The 14,149-nt window shown below is 39.8% G+C and overlaps 1 protein-coding gene across 4 annotated transcripts in view; it reads left to right on the top strand.

Annotated features, from left to right (window-relative positions):
- Positions 1–14,149, top strand: part of col21a1 (collagen, type XXI, alpha 1) — a 47,501-nt gene that overhangs the window by 5,369 nt on the left and 27,983 nt on the right. For all 4 annotated transcript variants that reach the window (XM_071409148.1, XM_071409149.1, XM_071409150.1 and 1 more), the window contains exons 4-9: positions 794–959; positions 6,637–6,865; positions 8,630–8,803; positions 9,632–9,709; positions 12,095–12,184; positions 13,442–13,504. In XM_071409148.1, coding sequence (XP_071265249.1) covers positions 794–959; positions 6,637–6,865; positions 8,630–8,803; positions 9,632–9,709; positions 12,095–12,184; positions 13,442–13,504 — 800 coding nt within the window. The remainder of the gene's footprint in view (positions 1–793; positions 960–6,636; positions 6,866–8,629; positions 8,804–9,631; positions 9,710–12,094; positions 12,185–13,441; positions 13,505–14,149) is intronic.

Raw genomic sequence — 14,149 nt, 5'->3', positions numbered from 1 at the left:
AATCAACAAGCAACAACAACAAAACAGCTATCTATTGTTTTTGACCGGAAGAGGCACCTTCTGGTAAGAAACAATACATAATGATCTTTTTGGGATGCTTGTAGATTTTTATTTAGATCTTTTTCGAAGGAACATACATGGCGTAACGGCAGTAAATTACAATTGTTGCTGGCTGCGCAGGCATATTTGGTTAGTAATTCTGACATTTTGACGCTTGCAGAGCTGGTGAATGGTAGCTTGAATGGTAGCGTTTTGTGCAGAGAGGCGATCTCGTCATATTCCTCATCTCCTTTGCCCAGATACTGGTTCATGCTTCAGAGTGAAGTAAAGGTTAGCGAAGCTATTTAAAACAAAAGGGTTTCATCCATAACAAGAGCAAAAACAACTCCCAGAACCAAGCATAAAACAACAGTTTGGAAAATTGGACCTATTTGAGTCGTTGTATCCACTTAAAAACAATAAGGATGCCTGATCCCATGTAAATGAACAGCCTACTGTAATAATTAAGATGCGTGATTAAGGTGTGGGTGTAATAGTCAAATTCGGTCTGGTTTTCCCAATTGGAGGGATGTTCTTTAGACAGCCTGGATATTTGCAAAATGTCCAGTGATCCATTCCAATGTCTTTTACAACAGATTATTTGACACTTCGGTTTCCAGGTCAAATTAACATGCAGCCAGACCAGAAAAGAGGATGGTGGTACTTATATGAAAGTGTGTTTGTGATGTTCAACCAGTCACACAAAAATACGTACTCTGCTGTGTTCTAAATTCTCTCATTCTCTTTATTTCAGAGACTGTTTGTCCAAGCAGTATCTCAGTCGATAACGGTGATGTGAAGGGCTTCGATATTCTACAGTATCTTAATTTGGCCAAAAAGGTCAAAAAAACTCAAGGCTCTTTCTATGGCTCCAAAGCCTTCCAGGTGACATCTCGCGTTGACCTGAGTGAAAGCACGACGTAAGCTTAAAACACCATGCCATGTCCAGTGGCGTAGCGCAGTTTCACTGGGCCCCCTGTTTTTCATGTGGGCAGAGAGAAAAATGTGCAGATTTATAGCTAATCTCATGCTATTTTACACATTTTGGCTATGAGGTATATCTTTTTTTTGCTATTTTATAGCTCAGGGATTCTTGAAAGACAGGAGAATCTCAACTTTCTTTCCACAAATATTTGTCTTAATAAAAAAAACAAAAAAAAAAACATATTTTGATAGACCAAAGTATCAGCTACAGTATAACAGCATGTAAAGGAACAACCTCCAATTTCTATATGTTTTCATGCCAACCATCAGACACCATAAAAGGCATTTTATTTTTACAATTATTATCTAACAAGTGTTTAAAGGCCTATATCAAAAACATATTTGATATAATATTGAATTTGACGTTTATTGCTACAGCCCATAGAAACACAATGAACTACACATTAATAAATGGCAAAAAAGACAGTCAAAAAATAAATAATAACGAACAAGATTTGAATGAGAAAACTTAGACCCATGTTTGGTCACGTTATTTTTGGCACATTTTACCTATACATTTTTTGCAGCCTGGTACTGGATTACCTTCAGACAACTTCCCTGAAGCTCATTAGTTTGTAACTCACACTGTTTGGGTTTTACAGACAGATTTGTTGCGATTGTCTTGTCTGGATCCCCTCGTGTATAAAAAGGCCACTTTCAAAAGCCCCATTGTATGGTTTAAGTGAAAACTTTACATATCCGGAAAGAGGGGATTGAGCTGCAGCCAATACAATAAATTGTACTGTATGTCTCTAACTTATACACACAGGGAGCTACTCAATATCCAAAATGACATCACCTTGTGACACATGGGAGGGGGTTTTAAAGTCAGAGATGAAACTCAATAAGATCATTTTCTAGTTAATAACCATCATTGCCAGTTTTTAGGATTTTAAACACTTTTTTGGAGAGTTTGAAATTGGGGTCCTTTGCTCCGGACAAAGGCATTTCGAAAGTGTTTAGAGAATTCCTAAAACAAATCTCGTCCCTTCTAAGATTCTCATAAATGTACATTTTAAGCTCAAATAAAAATAACACAACAAAATCATATTTTTTAACTATAAAAATACAGTTTCCCTGTCGGACAACGATTGTCCTGACTTTCAAGAGTCTCTGAGCTAATTTCCTGACATTCTACACATTGCTGAGAGAAAATGTTGTAGTTATAAAGCTAATTTCCTGTAATTCGGAACATTTCTTTCATGGTATGATGATTTTGGGGGGGGGTTGGGGGACCCCAAATCTCATGCCCCCCCGTACCTCAGTATGTGCCATGCCAGTGGCCGTGTCAATATTTTTTTTTTATTTTTTTATTAACCATCCCTCTTCAGAGGACAAATATCTTAATGTATTTTTTTACAGCCTTTCTGCTACATATACACTACCGTTCAAAAGTTTGGGGTCACATAGAAATGTCCTTGTTTTTGAAAGAAAAGCAAAATGTTTTGTCCATTAAAATAACATCAAATTGATCAGAAATACAGTGTTGACATTGTTAATGTTGTAATTGACTATTGTAGCTGGAAACAGCAGATTTTTTATGGAATATCTATATAGGCGTACAGAGGCCCATTATCAGCAACCATTACTCTTGTGTTCCAATGGCACGTTGTGTTAGCTAATCCAAGTTCATCATTTTAAAAGGCTAATTGATCATTAGAAAACCCTTTTGCAATTATGTTAGCACAGCTGAAAACTGTTGTACTGATTAAAGAAGCAATAAAAGTGGCCTTCTTTGGACTAGTTGAGTATCTGGAGCATCAGCATTTGTGGGTTCGATTACAGGCTCAAAATGGCCAGAAACAAAGAACTTTCTTCTGAAACTCGTCAGTCAATTCTTGTTCTGAGAAATGAAGGTAATTCCATGTGAGAAATTGCCAAGAAACTGAAATTCCCGTACAATGCTGTGTACTACTCCCTTCACAGAACAGCGCAAACTGGCTCTAACCAGAATAGAAAGAGGAGTGGGAGGCCCCGGTTCACAACTGAGCAAGAGGACAAGTACATTAGAGTGTCTAGTTTGAGAAACAGACACCTCACAAGTCCTCAACTGGCAGCTTCATTAAATAGTACCTGCAAAACACCAGTTGAGGACTTGTGAGGCGTCTGTTTCTCAAACTAGACACTCTAATGTACTTGTCCTCTTGCTCAGTTGTGCACTGGGGCCTCCCACTCCTCTTTCTATTCTGGTTAGAGCCAGCTTTCTCTGTTCTAGTATTGTTGATAAGGTGTAAAGAGGGTGTGGGGTGCGACAATGCAAATAGTCTGGGTAGCCATTTGATTAGATGTTCAGGAGTCTTATGGCTTGGGGGTAGAAGCTGTTTAGAAGCCTCTTGGACCTGGACTTGGCACTACAGTACCACTTGCCGTGCGATAGCAGAGAGAACAGTCTATGACTAGGGTGGCTGGAGTCTTTGACAATTTCTAGGGCCTTCCTCTGACACCGCCTGGTATAGAGGTCCTGGATGGCAGAAAGCTTGACCCCAGTGATGTACTGGGCCATTCGCACTGTAGTGCCTTGCGGTCAGAGGCCAAAAAGTTGCCATACCAGGCAGTGATGCAACCAGTCAGGATGCTCTCGATGATGCAGCTGTAGAACCTTTTGAGGATCCGAGGACCCATGCCAAATATTTTCAGTCTCCTGAGGGGGAATAGGTTTTGTCGTGCCCTCTTCACGACAGTCTTGGTGTGCTTGGACCATGTTAGATTATTGGTGATGTGGACACCAAGGAACTTGAATCTCTCAACCTGCACCACTACAGGTCGTCGATGAGAATGGGGGCATGCTCGGTCCTCTTTTTCCTGTAGTCGCAATCATCTCCTTTGACTTGATCACGCTGACACCAGACGACCAGGTCTCTAACCTCCTCCCTATAGGCTGTCTTGTCGTTGTTGGTGATTAGGCCAACCACTTTTGTGTCATGGTTTCTGGGATAATGATGTTGATGTGAGCCGTAACCAGCCTTTCAAAGGACTTCATGGCTATAAACATAGTCGTAGTCGTTTAGGCAGGTTACCTTAGTATTCTTGGGCACAGGGACTATGGTGGTCTGCTTAAAACATGTTGGTATTACAGACTCGGACACGGAGAGGTTGAAAATGTCAGTGAAGACACTTGCCAGTTGGTAAGCGCATGCTTGCAGTGCATGTCCTGGTAATCTGTCTGGCCCTACGGCCTTGTGAATGTTGACCTGCTTAAAGGTCTTACTCACATCGGCTGCAGAGAGCGTGATAACACAGTCTTCCGGAATAGCTGCTGAACTCAAGTGTTATTTGCCTTGAAGCGAGCATAGAAGTAGTTTAGCTCGTCCGGTATGCTTGTGTCACTGGGTAGCTCTTGGCTGTGCTTCCCTTTGTAGTCTGTAATGGTTTGTAAGCCCTGCCACATCCGACGAGCATCAGAGCCGGTGTAGTATGATTCGATCTTAGCCCTGTATTGACGCTTTGCCTGTTTGATGGTTCGTCGGAGGGCATAGCGAGATTTCTTATAAGCTTCCGGGTTAGAATCCCGCTCCTTGAATGCGGCAGCTCTAGCCTTTAGCTCAGTGTGGATGCTGCCTCTAATCCATGGCTTCTGGTTGGGGTATGTAAGTACAGTCACTGTGGGGACGACGTCATCAATGCACTTATTGACTGATCAGTGACTGATGACTGATCAATGACTGACTGATGACTGAGCCAATGACTGATCAGAGGAGGAATCCCGGAACATATTCCAGTCTGTGCTAGCAAAACAGTACTGTAGCTTAGCATCAGCTTCCTCTGACAACTTCTTTAATTTGCTTTAATTTTTGCTTGTTATCAGGAATCAGGAGGATAAAAGTATGGTCAGATTTGCCAAATGGAGGGCAAGGGAGAGCTTTGTATGCGTCTCTGTGTGTGGAGTACAGGTGGACCAGAGTTCTTTTCCCTCTGGTTGCACATTTAACATGCTGATAGAAATTTGGTAAAACGGATTTAAGGTTCCCTGCATTAAAGTCCCCGGCAACTAGGCGCGCCACCTCTGGGTGAGCGTTTCCTTGTTTGCTTATGGTGGAATATAGCTCATTTAATGCTGTCTTAGTGCCAGCCTCTGACTGTGGTGGTATGTAAACAGCTACAAAGAATACAAATGAAAACTATCTCGGTAGGTAGTGTGGTCTACAGCTTATCATGAGCTACTCTACCTCAGGCGAGCAATAGCTCGAGACTTCCTTAGATATCGTGCACCAGCTGTTGTTTACAAAAATACATAGACTTGTCTTACCAGACGCCGCTGTTCTATCCTGCCGGTACATCGAATAACCAGCCAGCTGTATGTTGATGTTGTAGTCGTTCAGCCACGACTTCGTGAAGCATAAGATGTTACAGTTTTTAATGTCCTGTTGGTAGTTTAATCTTCCTCGTAACTCGTCGAGTTTATTGTCCAAAGATTGCACTTTGCTACCAGAATGGAGGGAAGTGGGGGTTTATTCGATCTCCTATGAATTCTCAGAAGGCAGCCTGACCTTCACCCCCTCTTTTTCCGCCTCCTCTTCACGCAGGTCACGGGATCGGGGCCTGTTCTCGAGGAAGCAGTGTATCCTTCGCATCGGGCTCGTCATAGTTGTGAAAGGAAAAAGAGAATTCTGCTAGTCCGTCGTGAGTAATCGCAGTCCTGATGTCTAGAAGTTATTTTCGCTCATAAGAGACGGTAACGGCAATATTATGTACAAAAAATGTAAAAAAATAAGTTACAAATAACACAAATAAACGAACAAAAAAACACAATCGGCTGGGGGCACGTAAAACATCTGCCATCCTCTCCGGCGCCATTTTACTTACTTACTTACTTATTGCTTCTTCAATCAGTACAACAGTTTTCAGCTGTGCTAACATAATTGCAAAAGGGTTTTCTAATGATCAATTAGCCTTTTAAAATGATAAACTTGGATTAGCTAACACAACGTGCCATTGGAACACAGGAGTGATGGTTGCTGATAATGGGCCTCTGTACGCCTATGTAGATATTCCATAAGCCGTTTCCAGCTACAATAGTAATTTACAACATTAATAATGTCTACACTGTATTTCTGATCAATTTGATGTTATTTTAATAGACAGAAAATTGTATTTTCTTTCAAAAACAAGGAAATGTCTCAGTGACCCCAAACTTTGAATGGTAGTGTACATACATTTTATAAATACATTTTCATATATATTTTGCATACACATTTTACATGCACATTTTACATACATGGTACTTTTATATAAAGCATTCACATAAGAATAATACATTACCAAACATAATCTCTTTAATCCCAACCCTCAGCCACTCTCAGCCCATCCCACCTATCACCATAGACCACCCTCGTTTAGTTTCCATGTGCCATATATTTTTCAATTGTGCTGTGATGTTTTACATCATTATTTTACATTTCTAATCGTGTAGTATCCACAGATTGTGAGCTAAAAATGATAACCTTTCCTACGAGTGTCACTATTGCCATGTCTACTTTATCACTCTGGTTTCATAGTGATGTGATTGACTGGTTGTTTCATGGTGATGTGATTGACTGGTTGTTTCATGGTGATGTGATTGACTGGTTGTTTCATGGTGATGTGATTGACTGGTTGTTTCATTTTGGCCCACAGGAACTTGTTTCCAGACGGCCTGCCTCCGTCCTACGTCTTTGTGTCCACACTGAGGTACAAGGGGTCTCTGCTCAGGGAAGAGTGGGACTTATGGAGGGTACAGACCAATAACGGGAAACCACAAATGGCTGTCACACTTAACGGATTTGAACGCAATGTCAAGTTCACTACAACCAGTGTAGCACCAGGTGATACTCAGACAGTGGTCTTCCAACAAGAACCTTCCAAGGTACCTCAACACCATGAGTCTTCCAAATCACCAAAACAGACACATGACATGATAGTACTTTACAGATGTCAGATCTTCATTTGACCTCTGTTTATTGGTACTCTTTTTATTAACTACCCTGATTGCCTAGTCATTTTTACCCCTACCTACAGTACCAGTCAAACGTTTGGATACATCTACTCATTCAAGGGTTTTTCTTTATTTTTACTATTTTCTTGTAATAGTGAATACATCAAAAGTATGAAATAACACATATGAAATCATGTAGTAACCAGAAAAAGTGTTAAACAAATTAAAATATATTTTATATTTGAGATTCTTCAAAGATGACAGCTTTGCATCAAGGCAAAGAAAAAGCCTTGAATGAGTAGGTGTGTCCAAACTTTTGACTGGTACCGTACATGAGAATATTACCTCAACTACCTCATACCCCGGCACATTGACTAGGTACTGTTACTCCTTGTGTACAGCCTCGTTATTGGTATTTGTTGTGTTACTATTTTCTATTTTTATTAGCTATTTTTCTTACTCTTTATCTCTGCATTTGTTGGTAAAGGGCTCGTAAGTAAGCATTTCATTGTAAAGTCTACACCGGTTATATTCAGCACATTTGACATTCAATTTGATTTGATTTGACTTGTATTGTATTGTCACAGCAAAATAATCCTGCAGCAACAGGATTTGAACGTTTAATCCATAATGCTGCTTGATCAGTGGTTAGGCTATTCAAAATGAGGCTACATGTAAAGTGGAATACTGTTACTATAACCATCTGTTAATGCAGGTTTTCAATTAATTTTTGTAAATCACGAAGCTCATGTGCATTTCCTGTGAAACAGTGAAATTCTCAGCAACAAAAGAATGATTAAGATGATACATCTGTACCGAGCCTTAATGAAAATCTAAATCATGACCTGTTTGTGGCATTTAGAAAACCTCAAATTTGGAAAAGAGAAAAAAAATAGTCTGGCTAAGTCATTAATTCATTTCTCACCAGAACTGGCAATCATCATGAAAATCTCAGAGGCAGATGTACAGTCTCTACAGTCCATGAAACACAGAGAGTCCTCATAAAACAGTGATAGGGTTTCTTACTACACACACTAATGATATTACAACAAACTACATTATATTCCAAAAAAGCATTTTCGAGAAAATAACTATCTTTCTAAGGACTGGGATGTGGGGGGGTTGAAGACTGTGACATTTGAGGAGAATGGAATGTAGTGAATTGAAAGAATGATTCAATATGGTTAGATAATCAAACTTCTTGGAGATCTGTCACCATATCAGACTATTTGAAATCATCCAACGTTTTCCTACTGGCCATGTGCTAGCCGAGGCCTACTTTACAATGGCTTCTTGACATGCCTGAGTTAAATGTCTTCTATTGTTTTCACTAGTTGGTCTTTTGACCAATCAGATCAGCTCTAAAATATATCTGATGTAAAAATATCTGATGTTATTGGTCAAAATACCAATTAGTTAAAAAATATCTGTATTGAGGTGCCTGTCTAAACGCAGCCTTTGATTTCTTATGTTTTGACCATATGGATTAGTGATTTTAACAAAAAAGAAAAGAAACTGATCTTCTAAGGCTGTCTTTATTCTTTGTTTCTCCATTGTTCTTCCTATCAATGTTTTGTGATTGCCCAACAATTTAATATCCATTGCACTCTCTAGTAGGCAAGTTGCTAAATTCTCCTAGACCATGTTGACCTTTGTATATATAATCATTCCTCCTCCTCTTTTCTTGTCAAATAGAAATTATTTGATGAGAACTGGCACCAGCTTCGCCTACTGGTCACTGAGCAGGATGTTACCCTGTATGTTGATGACCTGGAAATTGAAACCATGCTATTGGAACCTCCTGTTGGTATCTTCATTAATGGGAAGACCCAGATCGGAAAGTATGTCAGCAAAGAGACAACTGTACCAGTAAGTATCCGGAGACAACATTTTCAGAACGAATAACGTGCATTTGTGCTTCTTTGAGCACGACAACTGTCGTTTACAGACGTAGGATCTTAATTTGAGCCAGTTTGCTACAAAAAGAAAATAATCCTTCTGCAACAGGAAATGTGAATTATTATGTGGATTACAATTAATGGGCATTTTTGTAGGGGTTGATGAATCTTTTGTGAGGGAAATTACACATTTTAGAAGCCTTTTAAAACCTAAAATACACCACAAGTTTAGCAAAGTTCTCCTTCAACATTGTGATCAAATTAACATCCTACATCTGTACATTGGATTGCATTTAAGCGGCTATTGGTCTAACTGTTTAGAAGTAGAATGTGAAGAGTCAAGATTCTGCATTTTCCTCTAAAACATACTGACCTCAGTGGATTAGAAAATCTTGCCACGAAGAACCTCTCTGCCCTCTACGTCTTATTTAGTCTTTGCTTTATTTGGCCATGTTGATACTTGGTGTACTGTGCCAAACTTCCTCAACATGCAATCAATCATAATGATGTGTGTTAAAATGAACAACTTTTGGCCAAGCTAATTTAAGACGTGTAACCCAGAATGTTGCTGGATTTGTTTTCAACCCATAAAACTTGAAAATGACCTGCAAGTAAATCCTTACAAGTTATCGTAAATATAATGAAGGTGTCACTTAAGTCTAGAGAAATAACTTCCTGGTATGGTGATGAGAGGGACTTTTCATGAATCGTTCTAAAACTGTTATCTGATAAAGTAGCCACTTGTTAGTGTTGAAATGCTTTTTCCCCGACCTTATGATAATTCCTTTATCTTTAACAGTTTGAGATTATGAAACTCAGGATCTACTGCGACCCCGAGCAGAACAACCGTGAGACTGCCTGTGAAATACCTGGAGTTGTGAGTACAACCACCTTTTTGGATCTGTCCTTGTAATAAATGTGCCACATTAAAACCAAACAACATTTTTTAAGGGATCACATATATTCCTGTTTATAATCACAATGCACCACTATACTGTATACCACCATACCACCACCATGACTTAGTATCGGGGAAAATCCATACGATGTTAATTTTTAAATCTGTTGAAATTTGTCAAAAAACGTTACTTTTTCTTTCTTCTTTCTCCTCTTTCAGTTGTGCATTGAATCAAATGGTCCTAGGAATATGATTCACGATATATGACCCGTGTTTTATAGATTATTTCACGTATCACTTGTTTAACCTCATCCTGCTTTCTACTGTGCTGTGGTGGAGCGCCTTTACCTCTGCTTGCCACATGCACATTGCTCTCACTGTTATTTTACCGTCTGACAGCAAATCTGTTTGTGAAGCAGTGGCCAAATGCTGCATTGGCTTGGCTATTGCTTTCACTACTAACCCACGATGCCAGACCATTGTTTTGCATATGTGGTTTCTGGATATCAGTTTGGGAGAAACAAAAAGAGAGGGTGAGAGAGGCACTGAAAACACACAACCGCATGCCAGCATCTCTCTCTCTCTTGCATTGTCTCATTTACCTTCAACCAGTGTTATTGTCTTAACGAATTGGTCTATTAGTGTGAGATTACAGGTTCCAGGCGCTTCCATGACATAATCTCGCTCCTTTTATTTCCAGGACGGCGAGGTATGTATTTTGGCTGATGGCTTTGCTCGCTTACAAAGTAAACCCTCGTTTAATTTCGTCGCGAGAGGTAAGACTGTACTTTATGGTCTTCTGCAGTGTCACTTTTTTTATTTTTTATTTACCCTTTATTCAACTAGGCAAGTCAGTTAAGAACAAATTCTTATTTACAATGAAAGTCTAGGAACAGTGGGTAAACTGCCTTGTTCAGGGGCAGAACAACAGATTTTTACCTTGTGAGCTCGGGGATTCGATCTAGCAACCTTTCGGTTACTGGCCCAACGCTCTAACCACTAGGCTACCTGCCATCACTAATCTGCTAGGGGTTGTGCAATTAAAGGAAAATTCCACCCAACATTCTATCTTTTGATATTGGTTTTATTAGTCCATTGTTGATATAATCCCAATTTGTTTTGCATGCCAGCAATTATATGATGCAATACACACCATCATATAATGCAAAATACTGACTGTATAACTGTATTTTGAAAGTTATATACAGTATCTTGAAAATGTGGTTGCTGACATGCAACAGATTTTGTGACAATATCAACAAGGGACTCATGAAACAAACTAAAAGATTGTTTTTGGGTGGAGTTTTCTTTTATTTTCCCCTTATACCCAGGTAACTACACAGCACTAACTATACTTACAACATTGTAATAGGGAAGAGAAAGGGGATACCTAGTCAATTGCACAACTGAATGCATTCAATCGGAATGTGTCTTTCGCATTTAGCTAACCCCTCTGAATCAGCGAAGTGCGGGGGGGCTTCTGTAATCGACGTCCACATCATAGGCGCCCGGGGAGCAGTTGTTGTTGGGGGTTAACTGCCTTGCTCAAGGGCAAAACGTCCGATTTTTACCACCTTGCCGGCTTGACAATTTGCACCAGTGACCTTTCAGTTACTGGCCCAACACTCTTAACCGCTAGGCTACCGGTAATAAAAAAGTAATCACATGGTAATGATGTTATGTTGAACATACCTGTAGTTACATTTGATTAATTTCAGGGTAAGTCCAAAGTAATATGTTTCCCTTGCGTCAAGCAAGCAAACATATTTGTACTAATATGCAGCCGAGGTTTTTTGTCTCTTGCTATAAACATGTAATATAGCCCTTTGTCTCTAGAACTATGTTTGCAAAGTCATTTTGCTGGAAATGTCTGCTGTGTGAATGCTACTAGGCTGCCAAATGCTAAATGATACAGCTGCTAAGAGACCTGAACCGAATGCACTCCCTTGGCTTCAGTTGTCTGAGTGTCTGTTAGCAGGAAATCAGACATATCATTGATTAATTGCTCGTATGTCTTCCATATGACAAGAGTATGGCTTAGTGATCACTATGTTAAAACCTTTTACTGCAGTAGGCAGAGTGTTTCTTGGTAGTCTACTTTGAAAGAAAAGTACACACATGGCATACATGGCTAAAAGACACCTGTACCATGTCAGATATAGAGTTGAAATGTATTCAATTTTGAGTTTGCATCCCAATATTACACTTTATATACGTAACAGAAGAAATAAGTGAAAAAAAAAGTTTGAGATTGAAACATGAAAAATATGAATAACTTTCCACCCATGAGGCCACTAGAGGGCGATTTGGTCATTTGGCCACGTGCCATTACTGAATGGTGTGCGTGTTTCTTGTTTATTCCAGTGTGCCAATGGCCCTGGTGACATAGACGTGGACCCCACTCCAGAACCATGTACCTGTCCTCCCGGACCTCCTGGTCTTCAAGGAATGAAGGTCAGTCAGAAGGGTTACATCACAGCGCTTGCCAGTTTCTAAATCAGGTGTCAACTCCTTCCATCAGGACACGGTGCTGTGCAAATCAAATACACTTTTGAAAGCGTTTCACTTTTGAACAGTTTTCTGACGTAAATTGTTTTGTCTCCCCACAACTTGCATGACCAATTCATCCAAGACGTGAACGTACAGCCAAATAGAAAGATGTGGTTCAAACGGATGTGGCTTTGTGCCTACAGTACGTCACTGTGACAGCAATGCATGTGATTGGGTTGTGGTTGGAAGATGTTATCAATAAGACTTGCCCCACAGTCCAACGTTTTTATTGATGGAAATAATTAACCATTGAAAAAGGGACTAGTTACAGATTGTTTGGCAAGAGAATGACAAGTTGACTAAAAGTAGAAACAGACTGGCTCCTAGGCAAAATAAAGTTTCCTTAAATGGGCCACAAAATAAAGTGCTGTGTGACATTTAATTGTTCACAGAGCATATGCCAAAGAATTTATAAGATGTTAAAACTTAAACTAAAACGTTTCACCTTTAAGCAATTTTACCACAGCAACAGGACCTTTTATTCTGTAAAAATGCACAAGGTTGCAGACATGTTTGTGTTTATAAGGCCATAGTTACGCATGGGTACAAATCCAGTTTTTCAACAGGAAAAGATTGCTCTTAAAGGTTTTAATAATACATCCAAAAGGCTACAAGCATGGCTGGTTCGCAGATGGATCTTTTGGGCTGAATCAGAGGAAACTGGTGGGAGGACCTACAGGAGCTATAGCAGGATGGGCTCATTGTAATGGCTGGAATGGAATCAATGGAATGGAGTTAAACATGTTGTTTCCATAATTGTTATGTGTTTCTTACTATTCAATTTACTCCCTTCCAGCCATTACAATGAGCCCGTCCTCCTATATATGCTCCCACCAGCCTCCTATGGGGCTGATATGTTACCTGGAATTGTAAAAAAGGGCATCTTGAATCAAGTAAAGCTCAACATGTCCTGCTGAGACATTAACTCAGAATTATCTTTCGTACTGATAAAGTCTGTAAAGCATTGAAAGGTCTTTTCCAGGAAAGGTAAAAAGCATTTCTGTTTGATGCTCCTCACAGAGAACATGTTTTAAAACCAAATCGGTGCAGCATGCAATAGACAAACAGTTTCAGAGTAGTTCAGCGGTTTCATAAGTGGTGCAATTGTATTGTTTAAAGATCAAAATGGTCCAGTCAATAACATACTGTGTTCTCTGTCAGGGGGAAGCAGGAACAATGGGGAACCCAGGTCAAGCTGGTCCTGCTGGTGCTGATGGTAAGCCTGTGAGTACTACATAGTTTAATATACAAACATCCACTCACTCAACACCCATCAGAATCCAACACTTTTGGAGAAAATAAATGCATCGAAAATGTATTAATTGCTATTTGGGACATTGCTGAATGGATATTCAAATCAGTTGGATGCTAGTTGGATGTTTTGGATGTCAAGAGAATTCCCTTTAATGTTGTAACGGATAAAGAGCACACTTAGAGAGAAAGGGTGAAAGGGGATACTTAGTCAGTTGCACATATGAATGCATTCAACCAAAACGTGTCTTCTACATTTAACCCAACCCCTCTGAATCAGGTGCAGGGGGCTGCCTTAATTGACGCCCATGTCATCGGCACCCGGGGTAGAGTACATAGTGGTGCTAATAGTACCCTTTCTCCAACAGGATTTACCTTCCAGGGATTTCAGGGCATTTTTCACAAGTTTAAAAGGAAAGGGAAAAGAGGTTAATGTCTGAGTGTTAAGTACAGTACCTGGTACTTAACTCTAAAGGCTTTTTCTCCCTACTTTATGACTCCTGCCAGTGTGATAACTGGGCTCATGAGGCGGGCCAGATGGAGATCATATTTCATTATTTGCAGAAAATCTTTGTGTTAAATATGCTTAATAAGTCCAGGGCCTGTATCCACAAAGTG

Source organism: Salvelinus alpinus, chromosome 7 (genome assembly GCF_045679555.1).
Source record: "Salvelinus alpinus chromosome 7, SLU_Salpinus.1, whole genome shotgun sequence".
Classification (NCBI taxonomy): domain Eukaryota; kingdom Metazoa; phylum Chordata; class Actinopteri; order Salmoniformes; family Salmonidae; genus Salvelinus; species Salvelinus alpinus.
This window is presented reverse-complemented; position numbering and strand designations above follow the sequence as displayed.